This window comes from Rhinolophus hipposideros (genome assembly GCF_964194185.1).
Source record: "Rhinolophus hipposideros genome assembly, chromosome: 4".
Taxonomy (NCBI): Eukaryota; Metazoa; Chordata; class Mammalia; order Chiroptera; family Rhinolophidae; genus Rhinolophus; species Rhinolophus hipposideros.
The window spans coordinates 40555767-40576730 of NC_138050.1; the positions used below are offsets into that span (position 1 = coordinate 40555767).

The 20964-nt window shown below is 34.4% G+C and overlaps 1 protein-coding gene across 7 annotated transcripts in view; it reads left to right on the forward strand.

Moving 5' to 3' along the window:
* The window catches only part of WRN (WRN RecQ like helicase), a 134952-nt gene extending 117146 nt beyond the window's left edge, over positions 1-17806 (forward strand). For 5 of the 7 annotated variants that reach the window (XR_013993210.1, XM_081046237.1, XM_081046236.1 and 2 more), the window contains 3 exons: positions 10061-10275; positions 13321-13446; positions 15852-17806. Coding sequence is in view for 6 of the 7 variants with exons in the window: in XM_081046237.1 (XP_080902363.1) it covers positions 10061-10275; positions 13321-13446; positions 15852-15971 (461 nt within the window). In the remaining variant the exon portion in view is untranslated. The remainder of the gene's footprint in view (positions 1-10060; positions 10276-13320; positions 13447-15851) is intronic. The other 2 variants (XM_081046239.1, XM_081046240.1) reach the window with 1 other exon arrangement.
* The last annotated feature ends 3158 nt before the right edge of the window (positions 17807-20964 follow it).

The window sequence follows — 20964 nt, forward strand, 5'->3', positions numbered from 1 at the left end:
TTAATTTTTTTCTGTTGTCCTTTTGTTCTCTATTTCATTTAGTTCTGCTCTGATTTTTGTTATTTCCTTTCTTCTGCTAACCTTGGGTTTCACTTGTTCTTCTTTTTCTAGTTCTTTAAGGTGTAACATGAGGTTTCTTGAGAAAGGCCTGTAATGATATAAATTTCCCTCTTAAAACTGCTTTCGCTGTATCCCAAAAATTTTGATAGGATGTATTTTCATTCTCATTTATTTCTATGCATCTTTTGATCTCTCCTCTAATTTCTTCTTTGACCCAGTCGTTCTTTAAAAGTATGTTGTTTAATCTCCATGTATTTGTGTTTTTTCCTGCTTTCTTTTTGCAGTTGATATCCAATTTCAAAGCCTTGTGATCAGAGAATATGCTTGGTATGATTTCAATCTTCTTAAATTTGCTGAGGCTGACTTTATGTCCCAATATATGGTCTATCCTTGAGAATGTTCCATGTACACTCGAAAAGAATGTACAGTCTGATGTTTTAGGATGAAGTGCTCTATATATGTCAATGATGTCCATTTCATCTAATGTGTCATTTAGGACTGCTATTTCGTTATTTATCTTCTATTTGGATGATCTATCCATAGCTGTCAATGATGTATTTAAGTCCCCTAGTATAATTGTGTTTTGGTCAATTTCTTCCTTTAGTTCTGTTAGTAGTTGCTTGGTATATTTTGGTGCTCCCTGATTGGGGGCATAAATATTGATGACTGTTATGTCTTCTTGTTGTATAGTCCTCTTTACCATTATGAAATGTCCATCTTTGTCTCTTGTTATCTTTTTCACCCTGAAGTCTGTTTCATCGGAAATCATTATGGCTACACCTGATTTTCTCTGGGTTCCATTTGCTTAGAGTGTCAATTTCCACCCTTTCACTTTGAGTCTATGCTTGTCCTTGTGGCTGAGATGTGTCTCTTGTAGACAGCATATGGTTGGGTTTAGTTTTTTGATCCAATCTGCTACTCTGTGCCTTTTTAATGGTGAGTTCAGTCCGTTTACATTTAGGGTGATTATTGATATGTGAGGATTTCCTGTCATTCTATCTTTAGTTTTCTGGTAAGGCTGTGTCTCCATTGTTCCTCTGCCTTTTTGTTATTGTCTATTATTTCTGCGTGGTGGTATGCTATGATGTTTCCCTTTGTTTCTTCTTTTATTACGGTATACATTTCAGTTCTGGATTTTTTTTGAGTGGTTACCCTTAGTTCATGTAAAAGAAAGTTTGATATTTAGAGTATTCCATTTTCTTCAGCACGCTTACTTTCTCCATTCCCATGTTTCGGATCAGGCCTTTACTCTCCCCATTTTTATGTTTTGGTTGCCATAAATTGTCCCTGTTGATGGTGGTCGAATAGCCTCCTTTAGCATTTCTTGTAGTGCAGGTCATGTATTAGAAAATTCCCTCAGCTTCTGTCTGCAAAGGTCTGTATTCCTCCTTCATATCTGAAGGATATCTTTGCTGGATATATTATTCTTGGCTCATAATTTCTCTCTTTCAATAGTTTGAATATTTGGTTCCACTCCCTCCTGGCTTGTAGAATTTCTGCTGAAAAATCTGATGATAATCGAATGGTCTTTCCTTTGTAGGTTACTGTCTTCTTTTCCCTGGCTGCCTTGAGGATTCTTTCTTTGTCGTTGATTTTAGACAGCTTCAATACAATGTGCCTTGGAGAATACCTGTTGGGATTGAGGTAATTAGGTGTTCTATTTGCTTCTTGGATTCTAGGATCCAGTTCTGTCCACAAGTTTGGAAAGTTCTCATCAACAATTTTTTGAATGTATTCTCTGTTCCATTCTCTTTTTCTTCTCCTTCTGGTGTGCCCATTATTCTTATATTGCTCTTTCTGATAGAGTCAGAAAGTTCTTGTAGAATTCTTTCATTTTTTTTAAGTCTCAAATCTCTTTCTTCTTCCATCCGTGTAATTTCCAGGTTTCTATCTTCGATGTCAGTGATTCTTTCCTCCATCTGGTCAACTCTACTACCTAAGCTGGTTATTTCATTCTTAATTTCTTCTATTGAGTTCTTAATCTCCAGAAATTTTATTTGGTTCTTTTTTAAAATTTCAATCTCTTTCGTAAAATGCTCATCTTGTTCTTTGATTGGTTTTCTGAGTTCATTAAACTGCCTTTCTGTGTTTCTTGCATCTCGTTGAGTTTTTTCAGAACTCAATCTTGAATTCTCTGTCATTTAAGTCACATATTTCCATATCTTTAAGTTCCTTTTCTGGAGACTTTTCAGTTTCTTTCTGAGCTGTCTTGTTGCCTTGGTTATTCATGGCAATTAATGATTTAGTATTTCCCTTCCTAGACATCTACAGGAGTGGCTTCTGTAACAGGTTGATAGGAAGAGGTGTTTCTTTTGTTTTACAGTACTTGTTGGTAGAATGTTTTATGTTCTCTCTGACTGCAGCCTTTTTTCTCTCTCTCACACGGTAGTGCTATGTTTTCTCTGCACTATTCCATCTTCTCACACAATGGGGGGATTCCCTGGGAGACGGGCTCCTCCTCTGTTAACAGTTCACCTGGGTCACAGGGCGCAGTGTCCGTGTGGGGATGCGGAGAGGTTTTGAAGTTCCAAAGCTCTTCCTGCACCCGATTCAGAGCCCGTATGTTTCAGCAGTTCTGTTTACTCCTGCAGGGATCTGCTCATATAGGTGGGGCCAGGGACAGGGTGAGTTGTGAGAGGTGGCTTAGAGCAATGGCAGCGACCACCACCACAGCCAGTCCTTCTTCCACAGCTCCCTCCCCTTTGCCGGAACTAGTTGGGCTGCGAATCTGTGTCTGTGGTCCACAGTTCTCAGAACAGCAAATATTCTGTTCTTTTGATCTGACACTTGCTACTGTTCTGCTTCTAGCACCGGTCAGGTGGGGGCGGGGCGAGCTCTGGGAGGATAAGGAGGGGGCGGCTAGTCTCAGTGCCTAAGGCTTCCATTCTCTGCTCGGCAGTGAGGGCTTAAACCACCGTTTTCAGCCCTTTCCCTCAGTCTTTTCTCCGAGGTCTCTGCCGTGAGCTTTGGGTTCAGCCGTGTTATATGCTGCCCCCTCAGCCCTGTGGGCCATAAGCGGAGCCCTAGCAGTCCGAGTTCTTCCCTCTCCCGCAGCTGCGGTAGTTCCGGGATGCAGCGAGCTCGGAGCACTGAGCTAGGTCTGTGTCCTGCGCCCGCGCGGCTCCATCTCTGCACTTCTCCCTTCCCTCTTCCCCGCTGGTGCGATTCTCCCACCTTTAGGTGAATTCAGTAGTGGGCCTCTTTGTCTTGCCTGTCTGCTGTGCAGGGAGTCCTTTGTGGAGTTATTGTTTTTCGATTAGTTGTAAATTCCAGGGAAGCTTTACAGAGGCTCACCTCACGCTGCCATTTTTTTTCTCCAGAATGTTTTTAATATGCCTATTTTAAAGTTATAATTCATTTTTTACAGAAGTAAAGATGAGGTACATTGTGGCGACAGAGCCAGGAGTGCAGTTTCCAGGCTCTCGGCCTCACATGGAAAGGTGCTCACTCGGGTAGTAAATGGCCATCAACTGAGATTGGATGGCCATCAGCTGTGGCTAGTTGGCTGTCAGCTGTAACCAGTGAGCCATTAACCACTAATATAACTGCCATGGCTACGCTACCAGGAAATGTGGGCTAGCAAGAAGATGGTGGCTGAATTAGCAAGAGCGGATTGCAGTTGGCACGGCGGATTGCAGCTAGCAAGTGAGGTTGGATGCCAGGGAGAAGTGGACAGCAGGTTGCAGATAGTGTGGCTCCTGCTTTCTGTAGCTCCAACCCAGCCGCCAGCGAGAGTATAGTGGTATGACTCCCCTATCTATGGCTCCGTGGGTGTTCCTTTTTGGCCTCACCATGTCCTGTGTTCGTAGGCGGGGAGCGGGACCAGAGACCTCACAGGCTGCCTCGCATGACATACATTTAGAGGATTTTTACTCCTAAATGTACAGATATAAAGTGGACGTGTCATATAACTCAATAAATCTGATAAATCTTTTCAGACTGTTAGGACAGCGCAGTGGACAAAGAAAAAGCCTTATCTCCAAAGCTGCAGGGCAAATAATTAAATTTTTTATTACCTCAAATTCTTTCCCACTTGGGAACAGATATATGGTTCCCCCAAAATTTTGAAATAAGGGGAAGAAAATCATTTGAAAGCACAATTAATACTATACTGAATTGATCAGATCAAAGATATTCAAGTCACCTTAATAGGCAGCCTTAATTATAGGCAAGACTTGACTGAAGGTCTAAAGAAAGGGTACCTTCCATTGATCACTCATGGAATCACAAGAAAAGGAGAGACACGGAGGCGAGTTTGGGCATTAGTCATCCAAGTTAATTCCAGGGAACTAAAATTTTTCTTTTTACTATACCATGCTGAAGTTGTATTGCCAACTATTTAAAAGACATATGTAATTTCTGATCCTGGCCAATGAGACTTCAAGTATATTAAGTTATGTCAAGATCTTATTTGAGGAAAACACCTTAACAATGAATTCTGCTTCTCTGTCATTTCTTGGCTTTCTGGTTATCATTTGATTTCCAGTGTGGATCTGTCTATGGAGAAAGTATTCACTAGTCTGCCAATCTGGGTACTTATCTATGTGATAATTGTGAATTCATAATTGTAAATTAATAAAATAGCACTTTGTGAATTCGGTTAATGTGGATCTATTAAGGTTAAATTAGGTCTCTAAATCTGAAATCTGAGGGTACAATCCTGGACTGTGATAAAATATCCAAGGTAAATTAGCTATGAGTCATGGTTTGAGAAAGCTAGCCAGCTCTCCTGGTCACATTCCAGTTTTCCTACTTCAGCAGCCGTTTTACTAGAAATTAAGGCAGAAGAGGAAGGAAAACACTAAATTACTTTGTAGAATTAGAACTGTGATTATATAAAATCCCTTTTTCTCCAATGCAAAATTAAGTAGTCAGAGATTCAGCGGCCTTTTTTATTTTAATCCTCTGGAATTATTGTTTTTTTGTTTTTATATGTATTGTCTCTCAGAACTCAGAGAAATGTGTATTTTTGATGAGCTGTTGGATGGTAGGCAATATTCTCTGAAAGAGTTTGTGCAATTTTTTTCCTATTAACAGTCATGTTTGCTATCATTTGGCTGCCTCTAGCTCCTGAAAACTGATGATAGATGGATGTTAGCCTAGTCAGTAAGAGCAAGGCTCTGGTAACAGCTGATCTGTTTCAGATCTTGGCTCTACCATTGAAGAGCTGTTACCTTGGGCAAATTACCCAATCTTGCTAAGCCTCAGTTTCCTCCTCTCCAGAACACAGAGGTATAATATTGCCTCCCTTACAGAATTGTGAGAAATAATTAGATACTGCACAGAATGCTCTGGTACTTGGTAAGTACCGTTAGTCCTATGGATCCTCGAGTTTGCATCTGCAGATTCAACCAACCATGGATCAAAAATGTTAGGAAAAAAAATTCCAGAAAATTGATCTTTAAACAATACAGCATAACAACTATTTACATAGCATTTATATTGTATTAGGTACTATAAGTAATCTAGAGATTTAAACTATATATAAAGTATGTGCGTAGGTTATATGCAAATTCTATGTCATTTTATATAAGGCACTTGAGCATAGGGTCCTGGAATTAATCCACCTCATACCAGGAACAACTATATTTCATAAATGGCGGTGGTGGTGGTGGTGGTGGTGGTAATGATAGTGAATATGATGATGATGATTGAAGAAGTAGATGGTATGATCTTCTGGCTTCTTCAATATACCTCTTAATATGATTACTTTTATACTCTACCCTTTTTAGGAGCTAATTAAGAAAAATATGAAGTTAATAAATAAGTACACCAGAAGGGAGGTTTCAAATATATCTTATAGAAACAAACAACTTCAGTAATTCAGGCAGGTTATAATTATCTGTCTTCTTGTTTTTCAAGTACTGAAGAGTTCTTGGGCAAATATTCTTAAATGACATAAAATGAAGGTTCTAATTTCAATTCATTATTGGTAGGGGAAAATGGTAGAGGAAGATTTAAGATTGTATAGTTCAGCCAAGTATTGACAACATCTATTTAATTTTGCTATGGTGAAGCATTGAGATGCTGCTAATTTGCTTCCTAAATCCTATAATTGTAAAGTTATAGAATTTTACATTTGGTAGGAAATTGGAAATCATTATATTTTCATTTTCCTACTCCTACCTGTTTCAGAGATAGGACTCTGAGGCCTAGAGAGTTGCAAATTGTTTTAATATAATGTCAAGGTTAATGATAGAACGAAGTTTTTCTTTTTCCTATACCACGTTAAAGTTGTACTGCCAACTATTTAAAAGAAAGAAATACACACCTTCTAATCCAGATAGAGGATTTGGGTTTATAAACCTCTAATTGATGAGTAAAATAAATGTTTTTAAGTATATTCAGTAATATCTTTATATATCTAGTATCTTTAAGTATTTTCTACTATATCTGGTACCCTCTACATTCTGAGTTTTAGTTAGCAATTTCAATTTCTGATGTAACTTTTTAAATTAAGAAATATTAAAATCAAGCAGAATATATAAACATGGAAAGCTCCCTATTTATTATTGCATAGCCTGATTCAATAAATATCAGGGAGATGAGAAAAATATTTGTAGTCGTTAGTGACTAAAACATTATTTAAAACATTTGTCTTTGGCACTGTATACTTATTGCAAATAAATTTTCATTCAGGGATATATATTAAATTGAAGTTCCAAAGAACAGTATAGAATACTTTTAAACACTTATTTCATCTTTCTGTTGATATACTGTATATATATAGGCTGTACATATAATAAGGAAAAGTTTATTGTTGTATTTTACTTCCAAAGCCAAAATTGAGAAAGTTACGATTGTGAGAACCATGAGTTCTAAATTTTATTTATTTTGATTTTACATTTATAGTCTATAAGATATAATTTATTGATGTGAAATTTTACTTTTTTAATTTTATCTTTCCTTGATAAAACTATTTGTTCTCTTATTGAAGAAAATGTTACTATTATAAATTAAAATAAGAAATGAAGATATACATACTATATTAATGATTCAGGTATGTTATTTTCATCTTTTATTTAACTGTAGCCATATCACATAATTCAGTGTTTTAATGAGTAAGTTTGATTGGTATTTAAATTTTGAACAATCCTGACTTGAGGATTTTCTATATTATGGTATAATCATAGACCTAAAAATAGAATATTTGTGAATTGAGAAATTATATCGATTAGTTTCATACTGTCTTAATTTGCTAACTAGATTTTTGTCCTTGTAGCTTAATATTTAAAGGAATTCTGTACCTCTTTATTCTTAGTTTTATTATGTTTATATAATGTTAAGCTTCTTTTATGGAATTGAGATTCTAACTATGCTTAATAATAAATTAAGCAAGGCATTTAATGAGGTGCCTGGATGGTACTTTGTATAATTTCATTCTCCCATTCTTTATGTCCATGTGCCTGGAAAATTAAGGGTGCCTTCCAAGGGACCTGCCACAAAAGTAGGGGTAATATGATCTCTTTTAAAGCACTGAAAGAGTGTAGCCAGTGTTCATTATTTCATTCTCCAGTAGATATTTTCAGCACTTACCTGCATGGAAAGTTAGGGCAGAATAATAAGCATCTTTAGAACTAGATGCCACTTACTTGCACATGTATGTTATAGGATGACTTTTATTTGCACATGTATATTATAGAATGACTTTAAGATAAAAATATAATGGATACTTATAGAAATGTGTATGTGAATAAATGAATTTGCTAATTATATCTTGAAATTGTATTTTTTTTGAAATTATATTCTAATTACAATATAGCAACTTTACATTTATTAATCATTAATGGTTTAAAAAACAATAGGCAAATGTTTATACATCATAATTTTATGAAAAGAAGATTCTAATACTAGAAATGGGTTGTTACAAATGGAATAAAATATTTCCTTTTCAAAATAATTCATTTAGCCAATTATATTATGATAGGACAAGACTGTGTGGACGTTTCCCCAAAAATTAGTATCTGAATTTTACATTTATAGTATGGTGAAACTAAGGATGTATAGTTTGTTTATCCAATATTTAAGTACTTAGAGAAGAACATGAATGTAGTATAATGTAATTGTGTTATTTGGCTAGAGTATGGGAAAATTTGTATGGTGTTTCTGGTGCAGCACTATCCAAAACGAAATATAATGTGAGCCACGTATGCAATTTTAAATTTTCTAATAGCCACATTTAAAAAGTAAAAATAAACAGATACAATTAATTTCATTTATATAATTTAATTAACCCAATATATTAAAGCTGTTATTTCAACATAAATGCATATAAAAATTACTGAGATATTGATGAGGGTTTTTTTGTATTAAGCCTTTGAAACCAGGTATGTATGTTTCATTCACAGCATATCTCAGTTCTAATGTTTAATTTGAAATGCTTCATCTGTATTTAGCTTTTACAAAATTTACAATTGAATAAATAGATGAAGATACCCAATTTATTCCAAACATACTTAAACATTTTCTGATAACTGAATCAAGTATCAGTTTTTAAATTTAATTTAAAATTAATTAGAATTACTAAAAATTAAGAATTGAGTTCCTCAGGCATATTAGCCACATTTCAGGTCCTCTGTAGACATGTGGCTAGAGGTTATTGTGTCAGACAACACAATTACAGAGGTAGTTTGGCAATATGTGTCAAAATATAAAAGGTGCTTAACCTTTGAACCAGCAACTTCACTTCTGGGAATCTAGAAATATAGAAAGATATGTGTAATATAATGTTCAAACGAACGTTTTCTTTTTCCAAAGAAAAAATGAGGACAAATGAAAGGGAACTCAAAGTAAATTCTGTTATATACAAAGAAGATTCCGCAGCCATTAAAAATTTTTGAAGTAGTAAAATTGGCAGAATTTCAATGGTATCAGGATGGTATAATGACCAAGGGACAAATAAATTTTAGTTTGGTTGATAGATGTGATAGTCACATTGCTGATTTTATCACAATTAGAAGTAATCTTATTTTTCCAAGGTTTTGATTAACATCAGTTTTCCATTTTAAAACTTTAAATTTAGAAAGAGTACAAGCCAAATAGTTGGATAGCCCATTATCCTAATAATCTGTTAGCTGTGTTACCTTCTCTTTTTTTTTTTTAAACTGCAGTTTTTGGGGGGACATCCTGAGTAGCAAGATAAGAATTTTGGAAGAAAGGAGACTACAAACCTGAAAACTCTAGTAAATCTAAAGACCACCTTTTCAGAGTGTCATTTAAAAACACTTGGTTTCTGATTGTTAATTTGAATTGGGTGTCATCATTAATGTTTGATACCACTTGTCTATATTACATGAAGATGAGTGAATAGGTTTAAGCTGCTTTACTATACTTTAGAGAATTGCAGATGAATGATGCTAGAAGGAAGTACTTGGAGCATAAATACTGGTCTGCGGGGGAGTTGCTACATAATTTGTAAAAAGTGTGAAGAGACTGACATAGTCTGAATCAGTTCTGTTGAGTTGCAAAAATTAAGAATTCCTTTTTTCTGAAAATGAGATATATTTCCCCCTAAAACTCAGTTAATATGCATTTTAAATAATTGATGTGTTTTGTCATGCTACAGTATCCACTGAAAGGATCCTTTTTATTGGCCTCTTATTTACAAGTATAATTAGCTTCTATTTTAAGAGTAAGTTATTTTCAAGACGTTAACTTGTAATTGATATTTGGAATTTGAAGCATATTTCCTTTAGAAACAATCCTGGGAATTGTGGCTTTGATGTGCTGCCTACAAAAATTATGAGACATAATTTATGCAGAGTCAATGGCACTGACCTGATTGTGGATCTTGTGGGCAGAGGGTGCAGGTGGTTCAGGAGTGAAAGGCACATTTCAGTCATTGCCCTTCTGTAGGGATATCCTCATTTGAAAGAGGAACATTTTCTTTGGCCACCTTCCTCTTTTATATTTTCAAAATATTTCACTATTTCCAGCTCATAGGTTTTCTAAAATGTTCTCTGTTATTTATTTTTAAATCTTATTTTTTCATCCTTTACAGAGTTGAATAAAATTAAATTAATTAGAATGCTTGTTCCTGAAAACATTGACATGTACCTTATCCATATGGTGATTGAGATCCTGGAAAAAGATTGTGACAACAGACTGTTATTCCAACCTTCATGTGATTCCAACAAAAGGAGCTGTTTCCCCGACTCTGAAGAGAGCTATTCAAGTTCTAAGAGAAGCAAGGAAGAAGTAGGCCCTAATACCAAGGTGTTAATTATATGCAGAATATTCATAAAGTGTCAGTTTCTTTAATTTGCATATTCTAATCCTAGAATGCTGTATGTTTTCAACTGTCACAATGTGAATAATTCTGATATAAAGCTACTTTTTTTAATCTGTGTGCCATATTTCTTTTGCTTTTTATAAATCTGAACTGAGAAAAGTGATTTTTTTAAATGACAGAAATTGTGAATGTTTTATCCTTTTAGCTTACTGTGTGGAATGTCAGCTTAAGTTTTTTCTCTATCTTCAATTATATAGCCTGGAAATTTTCTTTTATAGGTGTAATTAATACTGGCATTAAGCATATGACAGTTTAGGTGATTAATGAAAATGAAAACAAATTCTATTATAAATACCTCCGGAACTGGTTTGCCTATTATTCTGTCATTTATCATACTCTGTTGCTGTTACTGTGTTTCTCCGAAAATAAAGACCTACCCCGAAAATAAGCCCCAGTTAAGATCGTCAGCCAGACGGACACATTTAGTACGTTTTGACAATGTTCCAGAAGACGATGACATGACTGTATTTGAATAAATGTAGATTGTTGTACATAAAAAAATAAGACACCCCCTGAAAATACACCCTAATGCATCTTTTGGAGCAAAGATTAATATAAGAGCTGGTCTTATTTTCGGAGAAACACGGTATACTGAATATCTCAGGTACAAGGATAATCGTTGCTTGTGACTCAGAGCATATCGCAGTGTACTTTTTGCAAGATCAGAGAAAGACCATGCATTTAGTATTATTTTAGATAGCACATTTTATTAAAATCAAATGCTTTGAAAATTATTTCTGTGCATGGTGTGAAAAAAAATAGTGATCAGAGAATAACTATTCTTTGACAGTGTGACTCTATGAAATGATTGTATAAAATCGAAAATTTGGCCTTCCGTATCTTCCAGGTCTAAAGTTACATGACTCCAGGATAAACATTTGTGAAAACAAATAATTAATTTAAAAATTTCATTTCTACATGATAAATTCAGCATGGTAGTAGGTGGTTGCTAATATTTATATTAAAGAATTAGGAACTCCATTTCAGTTCTATGATAACCTTTATAGGTTTTCAACAGTTAAACTGCTTTTCTCAATAGCTTGTAAACAAGAGAGCTGATTTTATTTAATTCTGTACTTCCGTTAGGTTTGTATATAGTCTTGTTCTAGATAACCTCATGAAGTTTGATTAATTGGAATTCTTTACATTATTTTGACTGTTGAACTAGCTACAAAAAGGGCATTAAAAAAAATGTGTTGGGTGGTGTTAGTGATAGTTAGCTTCGATTCCCAGCCTTTTATTTCTGAAATCTGTACCAGGTGCCTAAGACCTTATCTTTTTTCCCAACTTCTACCTATCAATACAGGAAAAGGTATAACTTAATTTTTCCTTAATTTTTTCTGAAGCACATTTGTAGTAAAATATTATTTTAACCACACATCAACAGTTTTGCTTTTCCTCTATCAAAATAACATTAGATGCCAGCAACAAAGTGGGGGTCGGTGGGTGGGACTGGATTTAGCTTCCTTTCCTCCCATTTAAGGGAACAAGGATTTGGGCACTGGGAAGTAGATTAAGAAGTGAGTGAGCCAAAGTATTTTTCTTTCATCTGCCTCCTGGTATAGAAAACTCCAATACTGTGGAGTCTGTCAGAGGCCTAGTATTCGGATCTTTCTTTTATATGTTAACATTCATCGTCTCTACCAACCTAGTTGTATCCCTTAGTGTATTTCTTCTTATAATTATGAGGCTTCTAATAAAGAATAATGTCAGAACAATTTCTTTTTATTAGTTGACGCATCATGAGGTTTACAAATATTGTGATAGCTATTAAGATAGAGGCCCAGTCATGCCTCTGTTTAATGGAGGAAGATTATGTCTTGATATTTGGTGGTTCTGAATTAAGAAGTACACAGTGCGTTCCTTAAATATGTCAATTGTTTTTTAATTTCTGGAACTCTTTTAATAGTTTTAAAATTTTTGTTAGGAAACTTTTCTTAGAGTTTACTTTTTATTTCTAATTTTTTCTTGAGCTTTTCCACTCAGTTTTGAGTTTTTCTGATTTTGATTTATGAAGTTCTGTCATGTTTTGAATCATTTTCATAATGTTTTTTAGCTCATTTTCAGAGGTTACAGTTTTGTTCTCTATCTTAGAAAGTCTTTTTGGTGACTTAGATTTCACCTTGACACTTTTTTGTTGCATGTTTTCATGTGACATTAGTTTCCCTGCAGTTTCAAAAGAAGACATGGTTCAGCATAGTTTTTCCAGGTTCACAGAACTCTCTCTTCTGTTGTTTTTGTGTTATGTTCAAAATATAGAAACTTGGTTTATGAGATACACTCCTTTGTCACTTTTACCTGGGCTTCAAAAGCCCTCACACTTTTAGATGCTGTTCTCAAATTAATCTATCATGCTTTCCAAAATACCTGTGGGCTATTTTGGGGTTCTCATGTTCTCAGGCACCTCACTGCTTGCTTCTGCTTTCCCACATACAGATGCTATACCGAGCAGGTCTTATGGCTATTGATGGTTTGTCCTTACATATATTTTCGGTTTCCTGGGGTAACTTTCTTTGTAAATGTAGATGATAAATTTTTGCTTTTTCCACCTATTTCTATTAGTTTTAATGCTAGGATTAAGAGTAAGTAAAAAGCTATTTTGGTGCTTCCATCGTCCCAGAACCCTTTCCTCCTGTATCACTTTTTCCCTTCTATTTCTTCTTGATTGCCTGAGAGAGAGAGAGAGAGAGAGAGAGAGAGAGAGAGAGAGAGAGAGAGAGAATGAGAGATAGATTTCTTGCCCTGCCACTAAGTTTCATTATGAAATAAAATATACAATATTATTTACAAACTATTATAAGATACTCAGAAAAAATGCCTTATGGGTAATATTATTATAATCACTGTTAAAATACAGTACTTCAGAATAATAAGAATTTTCTTAAGCTTTGCTTTTGTAGGCGTAGTTTTTTTTCCCTAAGGAAATAGTACATGCTGTAACTATTTTGTATTCTATGAAAATGTTAAAGGTTGATGGGAAACATCCCTGTAATTTTTCACTGAAGGATGAGAGTCACGGAAATTCGCTAACTTCTTGGAATCAGCCTCCCAGCGATCCAGAACTAGAACATTTATTTACAGATTCTAATTTACAGGTAAAAATTGATTTAATAAAATAGTTTTCATGACAAATGCATCAGGCTTGATAACAAATATGTTTAGATTTATCTTTGTTTTAGATGAAATTAAATATGAATATAACATACATATATCTCTATTTGGTTACATATATACGTGCACATATAATCAGCAAACGAATGAATGTTTTGTGTGCTCACCTCAATGATAATGTCTATTAATAGAATTTGGAGTATGAAAAAGATGTAAATATCCCCTTAAAATGTTATTATGATTGCTGGGAATTTTAGTCTACTGATAAGGTATTAGTCTCTGCTAGGCATTGATTTTGATAGGTGACCTAGACTTCATAACTTAAGTCTCTCCATATATTTATCGTTGAGATTCAAAAGATAAACTCAATGTAAGTAAGCATTTCCCCCTTTCTCAATGAAATTAGATCATTATTATAATTATAAGACAAATGTTGAAAATCATATTCTATAGAAATATTACAGAAGATAAAATACTTTAAATGATATTAGCTACCAATTAATGAATGTCACAGATAAATCAGAATGTGTTTTGATATTTTACATATATTTTCATTTACATATATTCTCATTACATAAATTCTCATTTAACTCTCCAAATAATCTAGTAATATTATGTGCTGTTACTCTTATTTTCTGTGTGAAGAAATTGAGGCTTAAATAACATTCATAAGGGCATATATTTAGCAAGTGACTGAGTATTCATACATAGTTCTGTCTGGTTTCAAAGTCCCTGCTCACTCCATGGTATTCAGCTACAACAAAAGACTTTCGGTTTTTTTCCTTTGCTCTCCTACTGTTCAGATTCCATGCTGTTTTACTTTTTGACTGTTATAATCTTAACTGGTTTCCTTCCCCAGATGCACTCAGGGGTTTCAACTCTGATTGTAAGCAACTGTAGCTGTCTGTGGCTGCAAGGGATTTTGATATTAATAAGATCCTTTGAGAAGAATAAATATTTCTGGGCCAGTTTTATCTCTACCCAAATGCCTTTTTTCGGTGCCACTTTATATCCCTAATATTTATTATTTCTAAGGCAAACATTCTAGTATCGTACAATGAATGTAAATCTAATTTCTTCTCCTGGTCTTTTCTTCCCTACGAGGAAATCGGGAAATCGGTACCAGGACAAAAGTTGCTATCTTAGCCAGTTCTTTTTTTTCAGCTTTTGTTGAAGTGTGAATAGTCCTTTCTTCTACACTGGATTTCTTTAATTAAGCTGGAACAGCTAACAGTTCTTACCTTTTTTTTTTTTAAATATAAGGTTTCACAGTTTTCTGCCAAGGATATTTTACTTTTTTTCCTACCCTTAAATATTTTGAAACCATTTTTAAACATAGAAAACATAATAAAACATAGCAGTTAATGAACAATACATAGATACAGTCTTCATTTTTTAAAATGAATAAATTATGCTTTTATATCTTAGGCTAACACACACGTTACAGCTTAGATGAGGCCACCATATCATAAAGTCCTTCAAATACTAGTTCTAATAACTAAATTAACTCTGCTGGATTCCAAGGTGTGCTCGTGTTAGAATAATTGTCATGTTAGTGTGAGTTTCTAGTGCTCAAACGTAGATAATACAAATTAATACCGTTTTAGACTTATGGAACACTTACCTACTTAAAATTGTTTTTATTTTTTTCGTGTGCAGATTTTTTAGAACACAATCACTGCCTTTGGTTCTTAAAACAATTTTTCTTCAGAGACTTTTAACTTAGGGTCCTGAGACATCATTTGGTGCATGCGCCCACTACAACTGTGCAAAGTATTGTGTACATTTGTCTTGTTTTCTCGGAAGTAGATCTCTAGTTTTTAGCAGAATCTCTAAAGAGTATGAAACAAAAAACAATTTTTAAATTTATTCAGCAATTTTTTTTTCGTTTCTGTTGTCTCAGTAACTCTGCAAGGTACTGCTGATGAGTGAACCACTCTTCTAGTCTGTCTACCATTGTACATGTAGAAGTTATATTCTTTTTCAAATGCCTAATATAACTCGGTGTGTGTGCGCGTGTGGACACACACATTCCCTGGCGGACATCTTCTTCAGAACATTAAATTCACTGTTTTGGTCAACTCTAAGCAAATACACCATGGGGCGTAGTTATGAAATAATACCTAGTTCTTTCCTTCCCAATGAGTGTCTACTCTTAAATGTCTTAGAATACGTAGCAGGATGGTAAGTAAACTGTCTAAAGAAATGACATAGTGATTTTGTATCTCTTTTATTTACTTTTTGATCTAGAAATAAATTCTGTAGATCTCACTATTTTTTTTTTTTTTGGCAAGAGAAGGATGTGGGTGTATATTCAGTAATCTATGTTAGTTTTTGTAATTGACACACATTTTCAACACATATTTCCTTTTCTGTTTTTTTTCTATAGACTTCATCTGAAACCTCAAAGAGAAAATTACCTGAGTGGTTTGACAAAGGAAATAAGATCTTAGCTGATTCCAGCAAGAAATCAATGGCCAAAACAAAAAAGAAGGGTCTTTTTAGTTAAGCTGGCAATTGCCAGAAGGATTATGTTTCTCTAGAAAATCCAGAGAAGTGAAAAACAAAATAAAAATTACCAATAGTTTCACCAGACACACAATTAGCCCCTTTTGTGTATCCCGCCAAAACTTCTTATCTTCACTTCTTAGTCTGTTACATGAATAATGCATGAATGAATTTTCTTTGTAAAACGTTCAAGCTATGCTAAAACATCTTTCGGCAGTCCCCATATTCCTTTTTCCTCACACCCATTACCAGCCCTTTACCAAAAGTTAACTCCCATTATATATAAGAACTATAGTTCTCTAGTCATTTCTTCTGCGTTTACATGCCTTTGCATATGTATCTACATATATGTTATTTTTTCAACACAGGTGAGATCACACTTTATGCAATTTTCTGCAACAAACTTTTTTACTTAATATGGCATGAGGACCTTTTTTTATATTGGTTTAGCTCGTTTTTTACAGCAACATGCTATTCTATTGTATACTTTAATTGATGTAATCACTTTTCTATTAGTGATTTTGTCAGTTTTCTATTTCAGATTGTTTCTAGAAGTGTAGAATTAGAGAAGCAAACATATTGTTTGTTACTTATTTCATTTGAATCCATTTTGAACATTTTTTACTGTCACTAAATAGTCTCCCACAGAATCTTGTTTTGTGGCTTTATATAGTACAGTGATTCTCAGAGTGTGGTCTGCAGACTATTGTTAGGAGTCCCTAAGACTTTCAGGGGATTTGCAAAAGCAAAACAGTATTTTCCTAATACCAAGATATTTTTTACCTTTTGCACTATGTTGATATTTGCAATGAGGGTATAAAGCAATAGTGAGTAAAACCACTAATACTTTAGTGCAGATCAAGGCAATGGCACCAAATTATTGATTTTCTTAATCCTTAAGCACACATGTTTTCAATATTCTACGTGATGAAACGGCAAGTACACAGAAAGCACTTAGCTACCAAAGTATGATGGTCGTCTCCAGAGAAAGCACTCCTTTGATTTGTGAACTGAGTTAGTTGCTTTTTCCCCTTTGCAATACCATTTCTACTGAAAAGAATGAGTAATAGAAAACTATGATTGGTTATTCAGACTTGGGTCTGTGGTGGACATTTCTTCAAAAGTGAACGTCAGCTTCTCACTTCAGGGAAAAATAATGGGTATTTGTTGCCAATGATAAAATTTGAGATTTCTAGCAAAATTTATAATTTTGTAAAACTTGTGTTTGCTAACAGGAATATGACAGCTTCCTATAACACAGACTTTTCTAATGTGATGAGTAAGGTTATTTATTTTTTTATATAATGATTTTTGTCAACATTTAGAAGATCTGCATGCCTCAGTGAACCAATATTTTCTGGATAATTAATACATTATCTTATAAAATCATGCACAAGTAAGAGATCCATTCAGAGTGCACAATGGACCAATGGATTTTAACATAGCAGTATATGAAAAAATGTATTTATATGGTTTCAGATTACATACTGCAACCAATCCTTTAAGGAACTAACATTTGCCCAGTTTTGGGATAGTTTCAAAGAAAAATGTCTACAATTATCTGGAAAGGCTATTAAAATACTTCTCCCTTCTCCAAATACATATCTGTTTGAGGTCCAACTTACTTCATACATTTCAGCCAAAACAGCATATCAAAACAGATTTAACAAAGAAGCAGATCGGAGAATCCAGCCACTTCGGTTAAACCAGACAATGATGCCACTTTTCTCACTGTTGTGTCGAGGGGATTTTTTTTTTTTAAACTGTCTTTATGTTACCATGTAATAGAATTACTATTGTTATTTATAAACAAATTAATAAATATTTTAAAATTTTTGTCAGTTTAATTTTAAAAATAGTAAATAGTGATATCTATAACCCACATTAGCAAAAGCTCTTTTGGGTCCTCAACAATTTTTAAGAATATAAAAGGGTCCTGAGATCTAGGAGGCTGAGAACTGGTGGTATAGTGTTTTGTTATACAGACATTACTATGAATTATTTAACTGATTTCATATTGTTGGACATTAAAGTTCCTCCCATTTTTTCTGCTATTTTAACTACAGCTTTGAACATTCATGAAATGAAATATGTTATATTCTCATGCCAAATACATAGCCAGAGGGAGAGAGAAAATTATTATTTTCTTTTTTATGTAGTGGATTTTATTATGCCTTCCCAGCATACATAGTTGTTGACCTCTGTTTGGGTTGGTTCAGGGAGAATAATTCCAACCTGAATATGGGATTGGCACCTACGACCTCATCTAAGCTAGTCTTGGGTAGCAGTGTTTGGATCTGGGGTAGGTATGTGACCTAAGCTGTCCAATCAGAGTAAGTCTCAGGACTTTTTATGAAATGCCGAAACAAGTATGTTCTCTCTTACCCTGCTGTTACTCATGGGGAAGCACGAACCTTGGGTGTGTTGGAGCAATTTTAGGACCATGAGGAATCATCCTGGTGATATTTCTGGGCTACTAATTCATGCCTTTCCTGAAATCACAGATACCTTTGAATATTTCAGATACCCGGGACTTTAAATTCCCTTTACTTATGTTAAACTTGTTTGAATGAGGGTTTTTTATTTGTTTTTAACTTCCAATTGTGTGCAGTTGTCACAACATTACAGTCATGTGATTGATAGAAAGACCCTTCAAAAGACACATAGATACAAAGTTTCTTTAGTGGTAAAGGATATAGAAACTCAGAGAGATAGTTCCACAAAGTGGAAGACAAAGCAGCATGCTCCTAGGTAGAGGCTTCCTAGAGCTTCAAGTCTCTATTTTCCATGAGTTCCCTCAGGGTTTTGTACCCTCCCCTCTCCCTGCTGCTCCACCACCACCACCAAGGAGTGTTATGGAAACTGCTATCTGCCTGATGCCCAGGTACACAATGATCGCAGCACTCTACGGTATAGGGTACTTACTGTAAGAAGAGATAAACTGAACTTTAATTTCCTCGGTGTAGTATCATTCTTCAGCAGTCTCAGGCCTCAAGTCTCTCAGGTTTATTCTTGAAAATACGGAGTTTCTTTTAGGATACTATTATTATGATATCTCCTCCAAAAAGTATTAATTACTTTCTCTTCTGTGTTGTCATTGGACCACAGAACTATGACTACAGAGTCAGGCAAATCCCTGACAGTATTTAGGATTCAAGAAAGCTGTGGTCTTACCAGATTGTTAGAACAAGAAAAGAATAGATTCTTCCTATTCAAAGTGACTGCAATAGAATTAACTAAGAGCATGAAAGATCCGGTGGAATGACCTTAAAATCATTTTAGAGCGAAATAGACATGTATCTAATGGGAAGCAAAGAAATGCAAAACCGACAAAAACATTGAAGAAAGCTACAATCTTGATGTGAGCTGCAAACTTCAGCAATCTCAGCTATCTGTGAAGGTATCTTCATAATTTCGCTTGGGAAGGCAATTCAGAAACAATTGGTGATAACGTACTTTTCTTCCTTACTGAGTAAATGTATTTTAACCTTGGAAAAAAATTAGAAATAAGTAGACAGCAGATTAAATTAAACCTCTAAAGTAATACTTTAGGGTTAAGAAAGAAAAAGTACATATTTGATTTTGTAATGCTTGAGATAATTTAACGTATTTCATAGTAACAGATTAGTTGTAACTCCAATTTAAATTGTATCATTGAAAAAAATTAGTATCTGCTTATGACTTTTTTTTTTAATTAAAGTTATTGGGGTGACAATGGTTAGTAAAGTTACACAGGTTTCAGGTGTACAATTCTGTATTACATCATCTATATATCACATTGTGTGTTCACCACCCAGAGTCAGTTCTCCTTCCATCACCATATATTTGATCCCATTTACCCTCATGTACCACCACCACCCCTTATCCTCTGGTAACCACAAACTATTGTCTATATCTATGAGTTTTTGTTTGTGTGTTTGTCTTGTTCCTTTGCTACTTTCAGTTTTATATCCCACATATCAGTGAAATCACATGGTTCTCGACTTTTTCTGTCTGACTTATTTCGCTCAGCATAATAATCTCACGAGCCATCCAAGTTAAAATTCTACCAAGTTTGAAACATTAGTGAAATATTTAATAAGAATTTAAAAATTGTTTTATTGCATAGAAATGCTATCGTCAACAAATTTCACTTGTAAGAGAGAAAAAAGATCTAATGGTATGGTCACTATTAAGACTAAGATTAATATCCATTAAACCCAGAGCTTTCATTATATTTCAGAAAAATTAACCAGCTTCATATCCAGCTTTAATTTCTAACTCAATTTAAAAATATTGAGAAGTATGTACTAGTTATGTCTTCATTAAAAAATATTTGCATGTATAGTATGTAAGACAATGTTCTGGCCTCATAAAAGATGGAACAAATAGACTAAAACACAACATGTATCTCAAGCTTAAGAGGGGGAGATTTACTCTGAAGAACTCACAGAAGAGTATCTCACAAAAGTATTTTCCTACAGGAAACAACATTTTAAATAAAATATTTACTTCACATGCTGAATAAGACGTAAGAAAAAATGGCCTCTGTGAATAAATAAAAAGTCATGAAGGAATCGTAATAATTACAGCTAACAATGTATTAAGCATTCACTGTGTGTCATACCCTGTGCGGCTAGCCTTCAGTACAGCCTAAAAAGCTAGAGTCATGTATTTGCCTATTTGTGTGAACAGAACGTAAAAGTGGGAAAAGAGATAAGAATATCTGAGTGAATGTGTAATGAGGTGGGGTTAGTGGCCACGTGGTACCTTCCTTGTGTATTTTTTAATTTGACTAAAAATGACAAAAGGTAATACAATCACCCAAACTGTAAGTTGAGAGGACTTTACCAAAACTGGTGCTTTTTCATCTGCGAAAGAGGAGTGTTGGGTGAGTGAGAGGATGGACTTAGCAAGGGAACATGGGTAATGATGGGCAACAAAGCTCGCATCCTCTCTTGACCATGAGAAAGGAGGCTTTTCACTTAGGCCTCCCATCCTTATTTCTAGAAGAC